The 19,886-nt window shown below is 43.3% G+C and overlaps 1 protein-coding gene across 1 annotated transcript in view; it reads right to left on the minus strand.

Moving 5' to 3' along the window:
• Nucleotides 1–19,886, minus strand: part of LOC306928857 (scavenger receptor cysteine-rich domain-containing protein DMBT1-like) — a 58,299-nt gene that overhangs the window by 23,523 nt on the left and 14,890 nt on the right. The window contains exons 15-28 of the mRNA XM_079509131.1: nt 18,395–18,715; nt 12,078–12,383; nt 11,652–11,885; nt 11,271–11,513; nt 10,485–10,631; nt 10,355–10,370; nt 10,165–10,262; nt 9,519–9,566; nt 3,402–3,443; nt 2,480–2,782; nt 1,504–1,665; nt 1,373–1,388; nt 1,183–1,280; nt 336–383 (exon numbers count right to left, since the gene is read on the minus strand). Of these exons, the coding sequence (XP_079365257.1) occupies nt 336–383; nt 1,183–1,280; nt 1,373–1,388; nt 1,504–1,665; nt 2,480–2,782; nt 3,402–3,443; nt 9,519–9,566; nt 10,165–10,262; nt 10,355–10,370; nt 10,485–10,631; nt 11,271–11,513; nt 11,652–11,885; nt 12,078–12,383; nt 18,395–18,715 (2,082 nt within the window). The remainder of the gene's footprint in view (nt 1–335; nt 384–1,182; nt 1,281–1,372; nt 1,389–1,503; nt 1,666–2,479; nt 2,783–3,401; nt 3,444–9,518; nt 9,567–10,164; nt 10,263–10,354; nt 10,371–10,484; nt 10,632–11,270; nt 11,514–11,651; nt 11,886–12,077; nt 12,384–18,394; nt 18,716–19,886) is intronic.

Consider the following 19,886-nt stretch of genomic DNA (forward strand, 5'->3'; position numbering starts at 1 on the left):
CAGTCATTAAGGTTGTCAGTCAACCTAACGTGTGTACTGTAGTGTATGTGACCTGAAGTATGTTTCCATTCAATAACATAGTAGGCTTTGTGTGTGTGTGTGTGTGTGTGTGTGTGTGTGTGTGTGTGTGCGTGCGTGCGTGCGTGCGCGCATGCGTGTGCGCCAGAGAGAACTATAGAGAAAGAGAGATGCAAGCAGGAGAGAGGCAGACGATATTGAATTGCTCAAAACAATGTGCTAAACATTGCAGGACTCAGCTGCTTCATATATACATAATCAGCAATTGAGAATTCAATTATATATTTAAATAAATATTAAAAACGTGTATACTGTACCATTTTCATAGTCTGGATTTTGGATTACGCCATAGACACTTGTGTCACCTATAAGGAAACCAACAATCATTAATGTGGTGCTTATTTGTGTTAATTCATAAATGTTTCACATTAATCATTCTGCTAATTAGGGGAAAAAATGACTGGCAGACTTGTAACTACTACAAATCATTTTTTGAGTGGTGTAAACCACTCCTACAACTGGCTTTGTTAGTTTACGTGTCTGTCTGTCTGTTCGTACCAAAAAATGAGCATGGTTGCTATGGTCACCCAGTTCACACGGGTGTGATTTCATTACGTCAGACATTACGTCAGACCACAACTGATCAGTCTACATAAGACCTTACACCACTCAGTTCACACGGGTGTGATTTTTTGTTTAATAAATTAAGATTTACTAGAGCGGTGCCCTGGGGCCTCTACAGTGGTGCCCGTTACGTTGGAAATGCATTCCCCACCCATATATTATGTCTGTGTCCCTTTTATTCCCATATATGGAGTTCTTTGTCAGGTATGCCCAAATATGGAGTCTATGCAGACGTCATAATGATGTCAGAACAGGCCAGCTCCATATGGACCCCTGGGCAGGGGCCCTGCCCAGAGCCTGGGCAGAGGCCTTTTTGGGGCGGTTCTGGAGAACCGTGGGTCTGACCGACTCGACACCGGCCACTGCACCCCCTGCGGTGGTGTGGAGCGCGTGTGTCGAATTTGAAGTCGGTGGAGCGAACAGTTCTCAAGTTACGTGGATTACACACATGCAGACAGACGTACAGACAGACGTACGTATAGAGACTTGGTGCATTTATAATTAGATGTTACCAGCAACATGATTGGTTCAAACACTGACCGTGCTGCAGTGCGCTGTACACATCATCAGGAGACCCACTTTGATTGGTCCTGTGAGCTGTAACTGAGCCCTGATTGGTTGCCTGAGACTGAACCGGTCTGTAATTTAGAGATAATTATATTGAACAGGAATGAAATAGAAAACAAGATGCAAACTATACTGCTGTTGATGAATAAGACAGAGTACTTACCTGGCACAACATGGAGCTGTAAAAAAAGCAAAAGGCACATACCCGCGGTAAGTGGTACTGTACATAAATCATTGATTCTGAATTACTCAGCGATTATATCTATATGCAATACATCTAATAGTATGTCTCACCTTTAGATGTTGTGTATCGACACAGCAGGAGCAGAAGAATGGTCAGCAGAATCCCAACAACAAGTCCTACGATCAACCACACTACATGTTGAGAACTCACTGGAGGTTGAGTAGATCCAGTCACTGGAGGTTGAGTAGATCCAGTCACTGGAGGTTTGGACACTAAAAAAAACAGTGAAAATGTAATTTGAATTTAACATAATTAGGCACTGAGTCACTGAGACTCCAGGACTCAACCATGGAGGAGACACACTGAGAACAGGCCTGTTGTCTGTTGGAAAGTACAATTATCTGGATTAAAAACACCTCTCAAAGTCACTCCTCTAAAGTTCAATTCAAGAATTATTTTCACAAATTCTATCACACATGTACATACCAATTATACTACGGTTAAAAATATACCAGTAAGACGCCCTAAAGGGTGAGGTCGCGCTGAAACAACAGAGCTTCTTCATACGGCACAGTTAAGAAAAAGGAGTTAAACTATTAATCTGCTATCTGTGAGGTCAGATGTAGAGTTGCTGGCCGGCTCCATATATGCAGATGTAGGTGATGATCCAGTCTTCTCCATGACACACGCCGTATATAGAGCATGTCTTGCGTGTACATTGATGAGGTCAGATCAACATATGGAATTAATTCTGTATTGGCCATATATGGAGCGTGTCACGAGGCGTGACGGACGCAAGATGCTTTTCATAGTAAACTCTGACCTACAGTAGCAATAATATGCATTTATTAAGTGCATCCTATATTAAAATGGGCTAATGGGAGGGCCGGTTGGCAGGCGGGTTAACCACGGCCACGTCACCCTGTCTCAGACATAACCATAAACAAAGCTGATACACCCATATAGTAGTAGGCATGTCATATTACTCAACCATAAACAAACGTGAGGTGGCGCGACGTAGCGTGTGACCGAACTCTAGACATGAGGGCCGCATGGCGGCCGGACCCTCTAGTAGCCTATATTTACCTTCACAAACAACACCAGCATCTTCACTGTGAGCACAGTAAAATGTTGCAATCCAAGAATGGCTGCACTGTGAGAGACTTGATTCATGGCCTGAACAGCTGATCGTATTCGTCCAGATGTTCCCAACTCCCCGTCCGAAGAATGCATTGCTCTTTGCTGACAGAGCTGTTCCACAGCCTAACTGTCTACACACTACCTGGGCATCAGGCAGATCCAACACATCATCACACACTGTCGACCAAGTGCCATCATCGTAGATCTCTACTCTGCCAGCACAGGCATGTGGTCCGTTGACCAGCCTCACTGGAAAAAAACAAACATAAAACATGAAGCGTTATTAGAAGAACAACTGAAATGGATTGTGTAAAAAAAATACTATTTGTTTTACCCCTCTTTTTTAAATCAACACTCCTCCTAAGACTCCAGACCTCCTCCCCAAACTGCTCCCAGATCTGACATCTTGCCACCCCCCTCCGTCTTCCATGATAATTCCTAGTTCCAACTATATAACTAACTATAATAGCAGTGATAATAACAAAGAGATAATTCATTTTCCTTTTTGTGCCATTTTTACCAACTCCATCACCAGGGCAGAAATGTTACGGTTGTACATTGCATTTGAACATTGCACATGCACATGTTTTTCTTTATTTCTTTGTAATTTGCAGAAACATACGGTGACAAGGCTGTTTTTCACATGACCCTGAAACAAGGAAGTGTAAGAATAAACAATGCCTCATCTACCTATCGACGATGCTAATACGGACTATCCAAATGACCAGTATTGACTATTATTCTATGAAAGCTAACAACTGTGCATGTATTAAAATTAATTGTGTATTACAGTATAGCAGGATGGTAGGAACACATCAGATGACCTGTCTATCACTACCCATAATGCCTTGCATTGACGTTGTCTCACCATCTGTTTGAGCAGGTCCACAGCAGACGAGGAAATACAGCACTGTGTGGAGAGAGAGAGAGAGAGAGAGAGAGAGAGAGAGAGAGAGAGAGAGAGAAAGAGAGAGAGAGAGAGAGAACGAGAGAGAGAGAGAACAGACAAAATATGTTATAATAAGTAATAATCAGGAGCATTTACTGTAGGACCAGACAGTGGCCTTGTGGTTAGAGTGTCCGCCCTGAAACTGGGAGGTCGGGGTTCGATCCCCGGCCGGGTCATACCGAAGACTGTAAAAATGGGTGCCCTGCTTGGCACTCAGCATCAAAGGGTTGGATTGGGGGGTCAAATCTACTAATCAAATGATTCCCGAGCGCGGCACGGCTGCAGCTCACCGCTCCTTGGCTGCGGCTCACCGCTCCAAGAGATGGGTCAAATGCGGAGAACAAATTTCAACATATTTGTTTGTCCCCGAAGGGCGATTTGGTTTACAGCAAAGCATAACAGGCAGACACATGAATCACATACAATACAGTAAAAAGAACATGGTACACATAGAAAATAAAAACAGGATGGCAGATCAAGGTTTCAGTGTATAGCAATGGAAATTCATAACAGCGACAAAGTTACCTCCTCCTCCTATCGTCGTTTAAGGCCTGGATAGACACAGTCAGGCACGAAGGAGAATTTATACCTGTTACTTTTGGCCCCTGGAACCTTTAGGCGAAGGCCGGAAGGAAGCAGCCTGTACTCAGAGCTGAGGGGATGGGAGTTGTCCGTACAAATGGACTTGGCTTTCTTAAGCACCTCTTTTTTAAAGACATGATCCAGGCTACTGAAATGTACTGACATTTTACCAAGGTGGTTTTCGTCCTTTATGTTCAGGTTTCCGTACCAGCAAATTATGGAGAAGGAGATAATGTGTGTGTGTGTGTGTGTGTGTGTGTGTGTGTGTGTGTGTGTGTGTGTGTGTGTGTGTGTGTGTGTGTGTGTGTGTGTGTGTGTGTTCTGTTTTCCTCTCTCTTATACATTATTTTTATCACTTTCTCATAATGACTCTTGATCTCTTCCTCTCTTTTTCACACATTTTTGAGGGTCGCTAGCCCCGCCTATATACAGGTTTAATGTTTGTTTTTAGTTCAATGTTTGTTTTAAGAACGCCTTTGACAATGAAGGGAAGATTTACGTCATATTGTCTCTCATTACGTCATATTGTCCCTCATTACGTCATATTGTTTCTTTATTGTTAACCCATTTTGGTGTTAGCATCATGTTATGCTTTAGCTATTACAAATAGCAGATCTACAAGCTCATAGCGCGCCTACGAGCTTGTAGGTCTGCTATTTTTGAAAAATCGAAGAACGACTGACATAGAAACATAGCTTTTTCAGAAAACTGTCAGGATGTAGAAGACATTTTTAGAATCTGATCTCAGGTCAAAATGGGTTAATGGCATTTAATGTTTATGCACCGTTTGTTTTACATCATCATTACATCACCTAATCAACATGTTAGACACAAGTTAGACTTTAATATATTAGCGCCCCTCACTTCACACGGGTGTGATTTTTTATTTTAAACCTGGGGACAGTTTGCTCTCTCCACAGCAGGGTGAGGGGAATGTTTGCTGTGAGGACCTTCTATGATACAGACACACAAACTGTTGATGCTGCTATGACTTGACTAAATACAGTGTAATAGTTAAAGTAAACTAAAAATAAGAATGAAAAAACTACTCACATGATATTGTGCAGGTTGATGCAAACTTCATCTTCACATGTGAAGTAACGGAATGCTACACAATTATAGTTTGCTTCTTGTTGGCTGCAGTGTCCACACAGTGTCCTGTGTGGTAAGATGCTATCAGCCTATCAGCAGAAGTTCACACTTTTGGGTATGACGTGCATTATGTCCTAAATTCTCATGAAATGTCTGAGGACATGCATCGGTTTCCTTCTGCTGTGGCACGTTATTAAAAGTTCATAGCTATACTGTACATACTTATTTGAGAGTGATATGACGACTTCATTTGCATTTCTTTTGTAGCTTTTGTGACAGCATTCATCATCATACTATGTAGACCTAGCCTTTGAGTTAAGAATGTCAATAAGAATGTCAGTTCCATTGTCTCTTCAAGCTGATTTATCAGCAAAGGGGAAAACAAAATGACCTAGCCTAGTGTAGCATTAAACTTGACCCTGTCTTACCGAAATACTCTTTCCTTGGCCCTCCCAAGGAAGCTTAGAGAAGGAAAGGTCATGGTCATGTGACTGGGCTGCGCCATGACACGGACCAGCTCATAATAAACATTATTTATGAACAATTTAGACCTTTGTATAATCGGTTCAGGAATATAAAAGAAGACATATTACATGTTTTCTAATCACTTGCTTTTCGATGTGCACAGAGTGCACAGTAGCCTATATAATTTTATTTGAGGATCTAAACAGCAGCAGGTATCGTTTCTGTCTCGGATGTATCGAGATATTTGGCTGCCAGACAGGAAACTGTGGACATTCTTGCGATACTTTGCACGTTCAGAAACAATAGCACCCTTTTTGCTCTTTAGATACCTCTGCACAGTTACACAGTGTACACATTGAAAAGAAACACATCAGACAATAATGTGTTATATGTCTTCTGTTATTTTCCAGAAGCGATTACTTTACAAAAGGTCTCAGTCATTCAGAAATAGTGTTTGTTCATGAATTGGTCACTGCATTCTGCCAAACCTCCGGGTGTAGTTTGGCTCCCATGAAAGAATCCATGAATGTGACCAGTCAGTCACGTGACCATGTCCCTTCCTTCTGTAAGCTTCCTTGGGCATTCCCCAAAGTGATAACAACAAATTCAAAGTCGTACGGTTTTGTCTCACACGTTACCGCGTTCTCTTGGAGCGGCTAGCCGTGCCTCGCTCGGTATGACCAGGCCGGGGATCGAACCCCGACCTCCCAGTTTCAGGGCAGATACTCTAACCACAAGGCCACTGTCTGGTGAAAGATTTACCCTAGCGCGAAACGTTATGCAACACCGCATCTCTCTGGGTTGGGAGAATGGCCTCGGCCAGCCTGCTTTAATACCCAAGGGGATAATTGGGACCAGGTGTGTCAATCCCAAGACACACCTCAGCAGGCCGGCCCAGTGGCCCTCTCCTCCAGGAACAGAAAACATAACAATTAGTATCAAACCAGACGAACCACACACACAATCATGGGATGGGTCATTACAGTGAGCCGCCTCAATTGCTGTGCTGTGGAAAGGATACCATATACGAAGAAAGTGAAATCTATGATAGGGTTTGCGGCGCTTTTACCAAACTTGGGAGATGTAAATGGTGCATTTACAGTATATAGCACCTTTATCCAAGGTGCCTTACAATGATTGAGCATTACATTCACCCATTCACACATACACTCATACACCGACGATGTCGACGGAAACCATGCAAGGCAGGTGCTCATCGGGTCTATCATTAATGTGCGTAATGGAAATGAATTATTCCATTGAATAATTGGACTAATAATAATAAGGCAATGACTGGCAAGGGTGTGTGGCGAAGTAATTTCTGCCACGTGCGACGAGGTCGGCCGGGGCGCCCGGCCTGATGGAGGGGAAAGGAACTGGTTGGTTGGAATAACATGTTCCTTCCACGCGCTACGTCCAACCGGGGAAACTCCCCCCCCCCCCCTGTCAGGTGATAAGAAGCGGCCTGCTCACTCCTCATGCATTGAATGAAGCATGAGCTCAGTTCTTGGCTCGCCCCAGGTTGGCAGAGGGAGAGTAGCGCCCAGGGAAAAAAAAGTGAGATAAGATTTTAGGGAAGGAGCAACACAGAAGAGTTTTTGGGCCACGGTACATCCGCAGCTAGTGTAGCACAATGTCTACAACGACGTGAATGTTGTGAATGGAATAATGAATGTTCATTAGGCACATGTCATGACAGTGGTCTTTCCCAAGAACACTTCGACACTAACTCTGGGGGAGCCCGGGATCAAACAGGAAACCTTCCAGTTCCTAAGCGACCTCCTGAGCAATTTGAGCTACTAAAAATATTGGACGTGCTTTGAAATGATAATGGAACCTCATGAACTGATGTGACTGTATGTTTTGAACGCCGTTGCATTTTGCTCTTTGTGTTGATCAGATTTCTTTTCAATTCAATACTTTATTTGATTGTTTACTGTTACTGTAGGTGTCTGGTGTTTATCTGTTTTCTGCTTCTGTGTAAATTATGTCTAACCATTGTGTAAACTAATTGTCTGTATTACGTCTTGTGTTAATTGTGTTTAAAAACAATAGACATATTAAAGGCTCTCCAGTAAATATGTGGGGCCAGTTGTGTTCCAGAGTTAGAACATCATCTGGTGACTCACAAACACATAGCAGTTAGAACACAAACACACACGTAGAATCAAACCAAATTCTACAAACAGCCTTGTCTGTCACTAAATCACACAAAGAGATGAATTCAACACCAGTGAACCAGACATACACAACTGGACAAACATATGGAATTGCACATTTAAGCCACATGGTGGCAGCCAAAGACCACTAACAAGATGCATACACACCATAGCATCTTAATAGCCTAATAATATAAACTGATGGTGTAATAATGTAATAATTGACCCGTTGAGAGCATACAGTATGTACTGTAACACGTGTTAATGTGATCTTGACTGAGTGAATAAAGGCAATATTAAATGTCATACACATACATTTTGTTGATAACTTCATGTGGGTAAAATTCACATGCAATCACGTTTCACATTCTCACTTGACTGCCGTTTTAAAATCACGTCTAATTCACGTTCTAATGAAACAAACTGAAAACACAAAGATCTGACACCTTGTTCACATCCAATGATCATTGATTTTCTGAACAAACGGAGGCAAAATGAATCAATTTATTTACTTCACATTAATGGTCAACATTACATACAAACATTAAGACTTTAATATCTACTGTAAAATAAAATACTTGATGCAGAATTATTTTAAAGACAATCTTCCATAGGTTAATTAAAACTGTATGTATAAAATTGGTAAAAATCTAAGTTTAAAATCTTTCAACACAGACAATATTTTATCTGATATCTAATGAGATTTCTTTAAAACAGCTATAGTCATTTAATTTGATCTTTCCCATATTTGTATTGCTCTACAATGAAGAAACTGTAAAATAGGCCGTTAACATTTTCTATAATGAATTGCATTTTTATAGCGCTTTTCCAAGTGCTCAAAGTGCTTTACAATGGTTCATTCATTCATACATTGGGAGGTGAAGCGGTGAACAGTCGACGCCAGCGTCCTCACTTCCCACATTCACACACCAGTGGTGGCAAAGCTCACACTGACCGACTCATTGGAGGCAATGTAGGGTTCAGTGTCTTGCCCAAGGACACTTCGACATGTGGACAGGAGGAGCCGGGATTCAAACCTCCAACCCAGGGATCATTGGACGACCTGCTCCACCTCCTGAGCCACAGCCACCCCATCTATGTTCTGTGTGTGTGTGCGTGTGTGTGTGTGTGTATATAGAGAGAGAGAGAGAGAGAGAGAGAGAGAGAGCTCCACTGCACAGTGAGGTGTTGAGTTGTCCTACACAGCTGTATCTACGGAGATGAAACAAAGTTACAGTAAACATTTTAAACAGGATACTCAACATACAGTAGCCTAATGGAGTCTGCCATTTTATTTTCTGCTTTTACTCAATTTTGGAATATTACAACATGCCTATTGAATTTATTATTAGCCTACAGTATTCCTGTGAATGGCCGGCCACATAATACAGTCATTAAGGTTGTCAGTCAACCTAACGTGTGTACTGTAGTGTATGTGACCTGAAGTATGTTTCCATTCAATAACATAGTAGGCTTTGTGTGTGTGTGTGTGTGTGTGTGTGTGTGTGTGTGCGTGCGTGCGTGCGTGCGTGTGTGCGTGCGTGCGTGTATGCGCATGCGTGTGCGCCAGAGAGAACTATAGAGAAAGAGAGATGCAAGCAGGAGAGAGGCAGACGATATTTAATTGCTCAAAACAATGTACTAAACATTGCAGGACTCAGCTGCTTCATAAATACATATCAGCAATTGAGAATTCAATTATATATTTAAATAAATATTTAAAACGTGTATACTGTACCATTTTCATAGTCTGGATTTTGGATTACGCCATAGACACTTGTGTCACCTATAAGGAAACCAACAATCATTAATGTGGTGCTTATTTGTGTTAATTCATAAATGTGTCACATTAATCATTCTGCTAATTAGGAGAAAAAATGACTGGCGGACTTGTAACTACTACAAATCATTTTTTTTGTTTAATAAATTAAGATTTACTAGAGCGGTGCCCTGGGGCCTCTACAGTGGTGCCCGACCCGTTACGTTGGAAATGCATGCCCCACCCAGATATTATGTCTGTGTCCCTTTTATTCCCATATATATGTCAGGTATGCCCAAATATGGAGTCTATGCAGACGTCATAATGATGTCAGAACAGGCCAGCTCCATATGGACCCCTGGGCAGGGGCCCTGCCCAGAGCCTGGGCAGAGGCCTTTTTGGGGTGGTTCTGGACAACCGTGGGTCTGACCGACTCGACACCGGCCACTGCACCCCCTGCGGTGGTGTGGAGCGCGTGTGTCGAATTTGAAGTCGGTGGAGCGAACAGTTCTCAAGTTACGTGGATTACACACATGCAGACAGACGTACAGACAGACGTACGTATAGAGACTTGGTGCATTTATAATTAGATGTTACCAGCAACATGATTGGTTCAAACACTGACCGTGCTGCAGTGCGCTGTACACATCATCAGGAGACCCACTTTGATTGGTCCTGTGAGCTGTAACTGAGCCCTGATTGGTTGCCTGAGACTGAACCAGTCTGTAATTAAGAGATAATTATATTGAACAGGAATTAAATAGAAAACAAGATGCAAACTATACTGCTGTTGATGAATAAGACAGAGTACTTACCTGGCACAACATGGAGCTGTAAAAAAAAGCAAAAGGCACATACCCGGTAAGTGGTACTGTACATAAATCATTGATTCTGAATTACTCAGCGATTATATCTATGCATTACATCTAATAGTATATGTCTCACCTTTAGATGTTGTGTATCGACACAGCAGGAGCAGAAGAATGGTCAGCAGAATCCCAACAACAAGTCCTACAATCAACCACACTACATGTTGAGAACTCACTGGAGGTTGAGTAGATCCAGTCACTGGAGGTTGAGTAGATCCAGTCACTGGAGGTTTGGACACAAAACAAAAAACAGTGAAAATGTAATTTGAATTTAACATAATTAGGCATAATAGTTCCATCAACATGTGACCGGTCATGTCAATATGGATGCTTTAGGGATACTGACACAGCTGCAAAACACCCGCGGCAAGCGGTAGTGTTTCTCGGCGGCATCAGTCCGACACTACTCCAAAACCCTAACCCTAACCGCAAGTACGACGCAATGCATGTCGGACCAACGCACTCCCGCGGAAGCGAGTGGCAGTAGAGTGTCAAAGTCCCCCCAGGCAGTGCCGCCCCTTCTCCCGGGAGTGCTGCACCTTATCTACACATGTGTACCTGCCGCTGTTTTAACCTTAACCTTATTAATGTTCCTTATTTGCTGCTATTTCCTTTAACCTCATGTACATACTGTACCTGCTATACTATACGCATGGCATAATATAATATATAATGCATTACCGTATATGTTTTTCATGTGATTATTTGACCAGTTTCTACCTTTTTCTATATCTTTATTTTCTGGCTCTGCCTCCTAGCTATTCTTCCTCTCATTTCTGAAAACAACCACTTAATAAAAAAATAAAAATAAATAAATGAATTAATGAAACCTTTGGTTTAATGATAAATACACTATACTCACATGTCACTGCCATCCAGCTCTGTGGTGACTCTCCTCCAGAATGGTTACACTTGTAGAATCCCTCATCAGACTCAGATACAGCAGGTATGATCATCTCCCCATTGGTGTTAGTTTGGACCAGTTCTTCATTTCTATAAAAGTCCACGTTGGAGAGAGACGAGTGTGTTCTGTGTTTGCATTGAAGAGTGACTTCATGTCCCTCAGCCACAGGGTGAACAGGACTCACCAGGATGACAGGACCATCTGTAAGAAGTAAAACAAATACAAATAAACACCCCATATGCTAGGATTCACACTGAAGTAATACAAAAGTATATGTTTTGAATGTGTTTATGGAATTCAACCGTATTGTTAGGTATTGAATTAAGTAATTGGACTCACCATGTACTGTGATGTTGACAGCATTGCTGTACTCTCCTAATCCAGACTCACACCAGTACACAGTTGTGACACTTTCACTTTGGCGTATTGTGTTTTTTTTATCAGGGTACCGCATCAATCTCCATTTAGTAGATTTTCCCTCACATCTCACTGAGTAAGACTTAGAATTATGCTCAGAGAGGAAGTGTTGAGTTCTGTTAGAACTCACTGTGAGAGAACCTGAAGAATGAGCATCTAAAAAACAGCACAGGGTCAGAGGTCAGAGGTCAAAAAACAGTGTTACAATGACAGTAAACTAAACTTTGGAAAAATCTGAGCATGTGAGCGAAAATTTGAAAAGTTGCAAGTAAGTAAGTAAGTCCAGAGGCTGTCATGTGGGCTATCTAAAAATCTACCTAGAAGTTACAATATGTAAAACAAACTCACCACCAGACCAGACAAACTGAGGTTCACTGTATCTAGTGTAATAAACTGGGTCTCCTCTCCCAGCATTACACACATATCCTCCTGTGCCTGTAGGATCATGAATGATGAAGGAACCTTCTACAGTCCCATGGAGGCTACCAGGTAAGAGCTTAAGCTCATACGTGTAGTTGTTGTGTGAAGGTTTAGGAACAGCTCTGTACCAGTAGAAGCTCCAGTCTGCAGATGATCCTTTAACCTCACAGCTCAGAGTCACTGAGACTCCAGGACTCAACCATGGAGGAGACACACTGAGAACAGCATGAGGTTCTGTTGGAAAGTACAATTACTTGGATTAAAAACAGCTCTCAAAGTCACTCCTCTAAAGTTCAATTTAATAATTATTTTCACAAAAAATTTACATAATAATACAATAATACTACAGTTAAAAATATACCAGTAAGACGCCCTAAAAGGTGGAATACGGCACAGTTAAGAAGCAGGAGTTAAACTATTAATCTGAGTTGCTGGCCGGCTCCATATATGCAGATGTAGGTGATGAATGATCCAGTCTTATCCATGGCACGCGCCATATGGATTGTTCTGTTCTCAATGTGTGTGTGGAGGGTACACAAATAAACAGACAGCTAACACTTGTCTTGAAGGGACGGTCAGAGGCAGAGTAAAGTTTGAAGGGGGTTTTACTTCTTCTCCAAACCAGTGATCAAGGCAAATTTGTAAAACTGAAAAATATGACACAAAAGAAGCACCAATTAAATAATGCCTAATTGTACAAACATCTAATGAAATAATAAACAGCATAAAACATACAGCTACAATGTCTGCAAACATACATTACAGAGTAGGCTACAGTATATCACTTTTAAATGAAATGACTGCATATATAATGTAAATGGCTTGTAGATATATGTAAATAGTTTAACCCATTTTTATAACACTGCACATTACTGAAATGTGAATTGGAATGAATTGAACCATGAACTGTATCATAAAACATATATGAATTGCTGTACCACATGTACATGAATTGACACAATGTCAGAATGAAACAATGCTGGAATGCTTCTAGTTTGCATAAAGCTAGTGTTAGCCAAACTGTGAAACTAGCACCACATGTCAATGTACAGGAATGAATGGAAGCTAGCGCTAGCTTAGCATGAGCAGGCAATCTATGCTCAGCACCAAACACAAATACAATGGGGAAATCCAAACAAAGCACAAGGCTACAGAATGTACAATACACCTCAGAACTGATTGCAGTCATAGTACTCACAGACGATACTTTCCAGGACATGAACAGAAAATGTATAAGAATACTGTATAAGCAGTTGAACTGTGTGACCGCATCGACTAGCGTCTTGCTTGTGAATGAAGGTAAATGCAAGGAACCCCAAAGTTAAATAGTGTCCACCAGAGGGCGCAAAAACACAGAAAAGTTCAGTATGTTCTGAAATAGAACATGACACTCCTCGCCTGGTATTTGTTATCAAATGCCACTAAACAAACAATAAAACAAATGAAACATTGCAGTACTGTCCAAAGATAGGTGACTAAAGTGAGTCCAGAACCATAACTGACATAAGGAGGACTGTCTCAAAGACAGGCCTTTTGACCAGGGCAGTAGGGCTTTGGAAGGTACTCTTGCGACAGTCTATTCTAAAAGACGTTGGCGAGACAATGTACCTGTCTCCACCGCTGGCGGTGGAAACCTCCGCCGTCGAATGTCTCTGGAGGGGGCAGGGGGGCATACAACTGGTGCGCCAGTATGGTGACAAGTGACATGAGAAAGGGGGTGTCCTGGGTCTCATCAGTGAGGTGTGAGGGACTGTGTATTGAGTGGGGAGTAGGGGATGCTGTCCTAATGGCAGACAGATACTCTTGGTCGGCAACCTTCCCAGAGAGCTGCAGGAGATTCCTGTCTGCAGGTGGTGGGACTGTAGGGTGGAAGAGATGATCAGAAGGCTGTGTGGCAATACTTCTCTGTGTCGAGGCATCATAGTGAGAGCTTGTCTTTGAGAAAGGGTTGATACGGACTGATGCTGACCTTTCGTGAAGTAGTGTGGGAGCCTGAGGTGGTAGCTCCAGGAATGACTCTGTGTCGTTTCGAAGGGCAGACGCAGAGTGTGACAAGGGGCTACAGAGAGGCTGAACATGGGCTGTCACATTTGGAGGGGTGACTGATGTTGTGGACGGTGATCTAGATGTGCTGCAGACTGTAGTGACCGTTGGTTCCATGTGGCTGCTGACCGGGTTGACAAGTAGGCCTGAAGTGTAGCTTGCTTGGCTGGAAGTTGTGATGGTCGACGCGGCGTCTGCTTGTTGTCTGTCCACTGTGGAGCTGAAGATTGCGGCCGTCTGGACCTTGACATGTGCCATGGCACTGAATGTCTCCTTGACCTGAAGCTGGGTTGAGCATGGAGTTAAGAAGGATGGACATCCGTTTTCTTGCACATTAGTGTGATAAGAGGTAACAACTGCTGGGCTGTGGTCTGAACCCGTGTGAACGTTGCCTATAACGACCCAGCCCAGGTCCAGTCTTTGGGCGTAGGGGTCGCTGTGTGGGCCGTTGCGTTGCTCTCGTACTTTATGTACTTGGAGGATGTCACGTCCCAGAAGGAGGAGTATCTGGGCCTCTGGATCCAGATGTGGTATTTTGTGAGCGATGGGTTTTAGATGAGTGTGATGCTGTGCGGCCTCTGGGGTTGGAATGTCAGACCGGTCATCTGGCATGTGATTGCACTCGATGAGTGTGGGGAGCATCACACTTACTGCTCCGTCCAAGGACTCCGCTGTGAACCCTGTAGCTCTTCTCCCAGATGTCTCCGTAACCCCAGAACATGTGCGGAGGGTGTATGGAGAGTCCGATCCGGTGAGTTTGAAAAGGTCGAAGAATTCTGACCTGGCCATTGACCTATTGCTCTGGTCATCCAGAATAGCGTAGACCTTTGCTGCTTTGTCTGGGTGAGCTTTGAGATAGACCTTCACCAGGCAAACTTTGGAACAGGACCTGGAGCTCTGGTCTCCGACTTTGGTGCATGCTGAGGTGACTGTTGGCGGATCCGTCTCTCCATCACTCTCCCCGCCATTCTCTGTAGGGCCTTCTGCGTTCCAAGGTGGTGGTCCAGGATGCAGAGCTGCAACATGTCTGTCGCTGTTGCATTCCCTGCATTTCACCTCCGCTTTGCACTCCTTCGCCAGGTGAGTGTTAGAGGCGCAACACCTGAAGCAGATTCCATTTTCTCTAAGGAAGGTGATGCGCTCGTTGTGTGACATGATCCGGAAACCTCTACACTTTTTAAGCGCATGTGGCTTCCTGTGAATGGGGCAGTGATGGTTTATGTCCCTTATTTCATCTGACTCAGGAGCAGAGTGGTTGGTTGCAAGCTCTGCCTTGTAAGTGGAGATGTGGGTTTTGACATTCCCTGGTCTATTTACTGCTTCTGGCTTTGATGAGCCTGTGATGGGCCTGTAGGAGCAGCTTGGACCCGTGGAGGCTGCTGAGAGGGTGAAACTTGGATCATTCCTTCTGCGTGCCTCACTGCAGACAAAGGTAGTGAAATATGAAAAAGGGGGAAACTGTACGTGGTGCATTTCCTTGTACTGTGAGCCTTGAGCCATCCACCTCTCCTGTAGGTTGAAAGGTAATTTTTCAACGATAGGCTGGATGCCCCTAGCGCTGTCCAGACATGCAAGCCCTGTCAGGTAGCCATCCTTTTTTGCAGCATTCAGCTCTCTCAGTAGGTCTCCCAGTTCCCTGAGCTTTTGTGGATCCTTTTGATTGATTTTAGGCATCCTATCCAACCTCTCAAAGAGAGCCCTTTCAATCACCTCAGAGGCGCCGTAACATTCTTCAAGGCGATCCCAGGCCATTTCTAGCCCTGCGGCAGGGTCGTTTACATTCACAGAACGGATTCTCATGATGTGTTCAGAAGACTCGCTCCCCAACCATTTAGACAAGAGATCGAGCTCTTCACTTGCAGTTAAGTCCAGTCCTCCTGTGGCGTTCATGAATGAGGACTTCCACGCCAAGTAGTATTCTGGGTGATCGTTGAACTTGATGAGCCCTGTGTTCACAAGCTCCCGGCGCACCAAGTACCTTGCAATGTCACTCAGACCAGACCTGTCATCCATAGGTCTGTGTTGGGAAGCATGTGAATTAGGGGATGGGGTCCGAGCAGCAGAAGAATGATGAGTGTATATGAAGCCTCTAGAGTGCTGTACATCCTTGGGTGTGTGATATGTGTGATGTGAGGCGCGAGGACCAGGGAAGGTTGGCTTTGCAAACGAGGGACGGCCTGCATGCCGCCCCACATCTGGGAGGACGTTGCTCACGGTGGCCTGTTGGTGATCTGCGGGTGGTGGCATGCTCAGCTGCTGTGCCGCACCATGACCATGGCCGTTGCCGTCCCGTTCAGCTCTAGAGACGTCATGCTGTCTCCGTCTGCTTGGAGATGTCGAGTCATGGTCTCCATTTGAATGGGAGTCTACAATGGGATGGATGAAAGGAAGTGATGGTGTGTAAGGTTGGAGCTGCGGGGGTTCCTCCTCACCAGGAGACTGCTGTGGACGTTCTGTGTGACTATGAGGCAGCTGAGAGTGACGTTGGACATAAGCTTGTGTGCGTTCTATGGCAGTTTGCGTTGTGTCCTCCATGTCTCTCTTGCTGCCTTCTCCACTTCCAGAATCCACTGCCGCCTCTAGAACCTCAGCCTCTGCTTCAGCTGCTGCAGCGTCTCGTTGATACTGTAATGAAGATAACTCAGCAGCTATACGAGCCTCTCTGAGTGCCATTTCAGCTCCTTGAACCATTAATTCCGTTTCTCTCTTAGAGAAGGCAGCACGTACTTTGGCAGCCTCAGCCTTAGCTCGTGCCTTGGCGGCTGCTGCACTGGGAGTGGAAGATTTGCTTCCTTTGGAAGAGGCGCGCTCACTAGCCTGGGAAGGTGTGGTCTTGACTGCGTCTCCTGCAGTCGACATGATGAATGTCTCTCGGGGGTGGTTGAGAGAAGATGCAGGTCAGAGTGATGCTGTAGTATCCTGTTTTCCTTTCCAGCCGTGCCCGCCGTGAAGACGTCTTTTTACTGTTCTGTTCTCAATGTGTGTGTGGAGGGTACACAAATAAACAGACAGCTAACACTTGTCTTGAAGGGACGGTCAGAGGCAGAGTAAAGTTTGAAGGGGGTTTTACTTCTTCTCCAAACCAGTGATCAAGGCAAATTTGTAAAACTGAAAAATATGACACAAAAGAAGCACCAATTAAATAATGCCTAATTGTACAAACATCTAATGAAATAATAAACAGCATAAAACATACAGCTACAATGTCTGCAAACATACATTACAGAGTAGGCTACAGTATATCACTTTTAAATGAAATGACTGCATATATAATGTAAATGGCTTGTAGATATATGTAAATAGTTTAACCCATTTTTATAACACTGCACATTACTGAAATGTGAATTGGAATGAATTGAACCATGAACTGTATCATAAAACATATATGAATTGCTGTACCACATGTACATGAATTGACACAATGTCAGAATGAAACAATGCTGGAATGCTTCTAGTTTGCATAAAGCTAGTGTTAGCCAAACTGTGAAACTAGCACCACATGTCAATGTACAGGAATGAATGGAAGCTAGCGCTAGCTTAGCATGAGCAGGCAATCTATGCTCAGCACCAAACACAAATACAATGGGGAAATCCAAACAAAGCACAAGGCTACAGAATGTACAATACACCTCAGAACTGATTGCAGTCATAGTACTCACAGACGATACTTTCCAGGACATGAACAGAAAATGTATAAGAATACTGTATAAGCAGTTGAACTGTGTGACCGCATCGACTAGCGTCTTGCTTGTGAATGAAGGTAAATGCAAGGAACCCCAAAGTTAAATAGTGTCCACCAGAGGGCGCAAAAACACAGAAAAGTTCAGTATGTTCTGAAATAGAACATGACATGGATTGTATATTGAGTGTACAGGGTTTGATGAGGTCAGATCAACATATGGAATGAATTCTGTATTGTAAACTTTTCATAGTAAACTCCGAACTACAGGTAGCAATAATATGCATTTATTAAGTGCATCCTATATTTAAATGGGCTGATGGGAGGGTCGGTTGGCAGGCGGGTTAACCACGGCCACGTCACCCTGTCTCAGACATAACCATAAACAAAGCTGATACACCCATATAGTAGTAGGCATGTCATATTACTCAACCATAAACAAACCAGAGGTGGTGCGACGTAGGTGTGAACTCTAGACATGAGGGCCACATGGCGGCCAGAGCCTCTAGTATCATATATTTACCTTCACAAACAACACCAGCATCTTCACTGTGAGCACAGCGAATGGCTCCAAACCAAGAATGGCTGCACTGTGAGAGACTTGATTCATGGCCTGAACAGCTGATCGTATTCTTCCAGATGTTCCCAACTCCCGGTCCGAAGAATGCATTGCTCTTTGCTGACAGAGCCCATCCACAGCCTAACTGTCTACACACTACCTGGGCATCAGGCAGATACAACACATCATCACACACTGTCCACCAACTGCCATCAAAGTAGATCTCTACTCTACCAGCACAGGCATGTGGTCCGTTGACCAGCCTCACTGCATATGGATGATCAACTGAGTGAAAAAAAACATAAAACATGAAACTTAGAAGAGAACTTTAGAAGAACAACTGAAATGGATTGTGTAAAATGTCATAAATACTATTTGTTTTCCCCCTCTTTTTTTAAATCAACACTCCTCCTAAAACTCCAGACCCCCTCCCCAAACTGATCCCAGATCTGACATCTTGCCTACGCCTCTCCGTCTTCCATAATTGCTAGTTCCAACTAGGCTATATAACTAACTATAATAGCAGTGATAATAACAAAGAGATTAATTTTCCTTTTTGTGCCATTTTTACCAACTCCATCACCAGGGCAGAAATGTTACTGTTGTATTGTTATTTGAACATTGCACGTGTACGTGCACATGCTTTCTTTTTGTTTTGTAATTTGCAGAAACATACGGTGACATTTTCTCTGGTGACTATAGGCTGTTTTTCACATGACCCTGAAACAAGGAAGTGCAAGAATAAACAGTGCCTCGTCTACCTATCGACGATGCTAATACGGACTATCCAAATGACCAGTATGGACATTCTATGAAACATAACAACTGTGCCGTGCTTTGAAAAGCCATGCATTAAAATTAATTGTGTATTACAGTAGCAGGATGGTAGGAACACATCAGATGACCTGTCTATCACTACCCATAATGCCTTACATTGACGTTGTCTCACCATCTGTTTCAGCAGGTCCACAGTAGACGAGGAAATACACCACTGTGTGGAGAGAGAGAGAGAGAGAGAGAGAGAGAGAGAGAGAGAGAGACAGATATGTTGTATGTAATAATCAGGAGCATTTAGGGGTTAAGTGTCTTGCTCAATGACACTTTGACATTAACCCATAACAGGGGTGACCTGGGGATCGAACAGGTGTAACTATACCTCTGCGCAAATTATACCTGGGTTTTAAGTGGGCTCGCCTGTTTTATATAATAAACTGGCCCAGAATATATGAGTGCGTGCATTTGTTTTGTTCTATTTTCCTCTTTGATTTCCTGTTTCTCTCGGTAATATTATAATAATATATAATAATATATTATTTTTATCGCTTTCTCATAATGACTATTGATCTCCTCCTCCCTATTTCACACATTTTGTCTTATAAAACCTGGGACCACCGACCCTCATCTCAAAATATTTTGCTCCAGGGACGCCCCGGAAGCAAATATGTTTGCTTTAACA

The sequence above is a fragment of the Electrona antarctica genome (genome assembly GCF_951216825.1).
Source record: "Electrona antarctica genome assembly, chromosome: 8".
Lineage (NCBI taxonomy): Eukaryota > Metazoa > Chordata > Actinopteri > Myctophiformes > Myctophidae > Electrona > Electrona antarctica.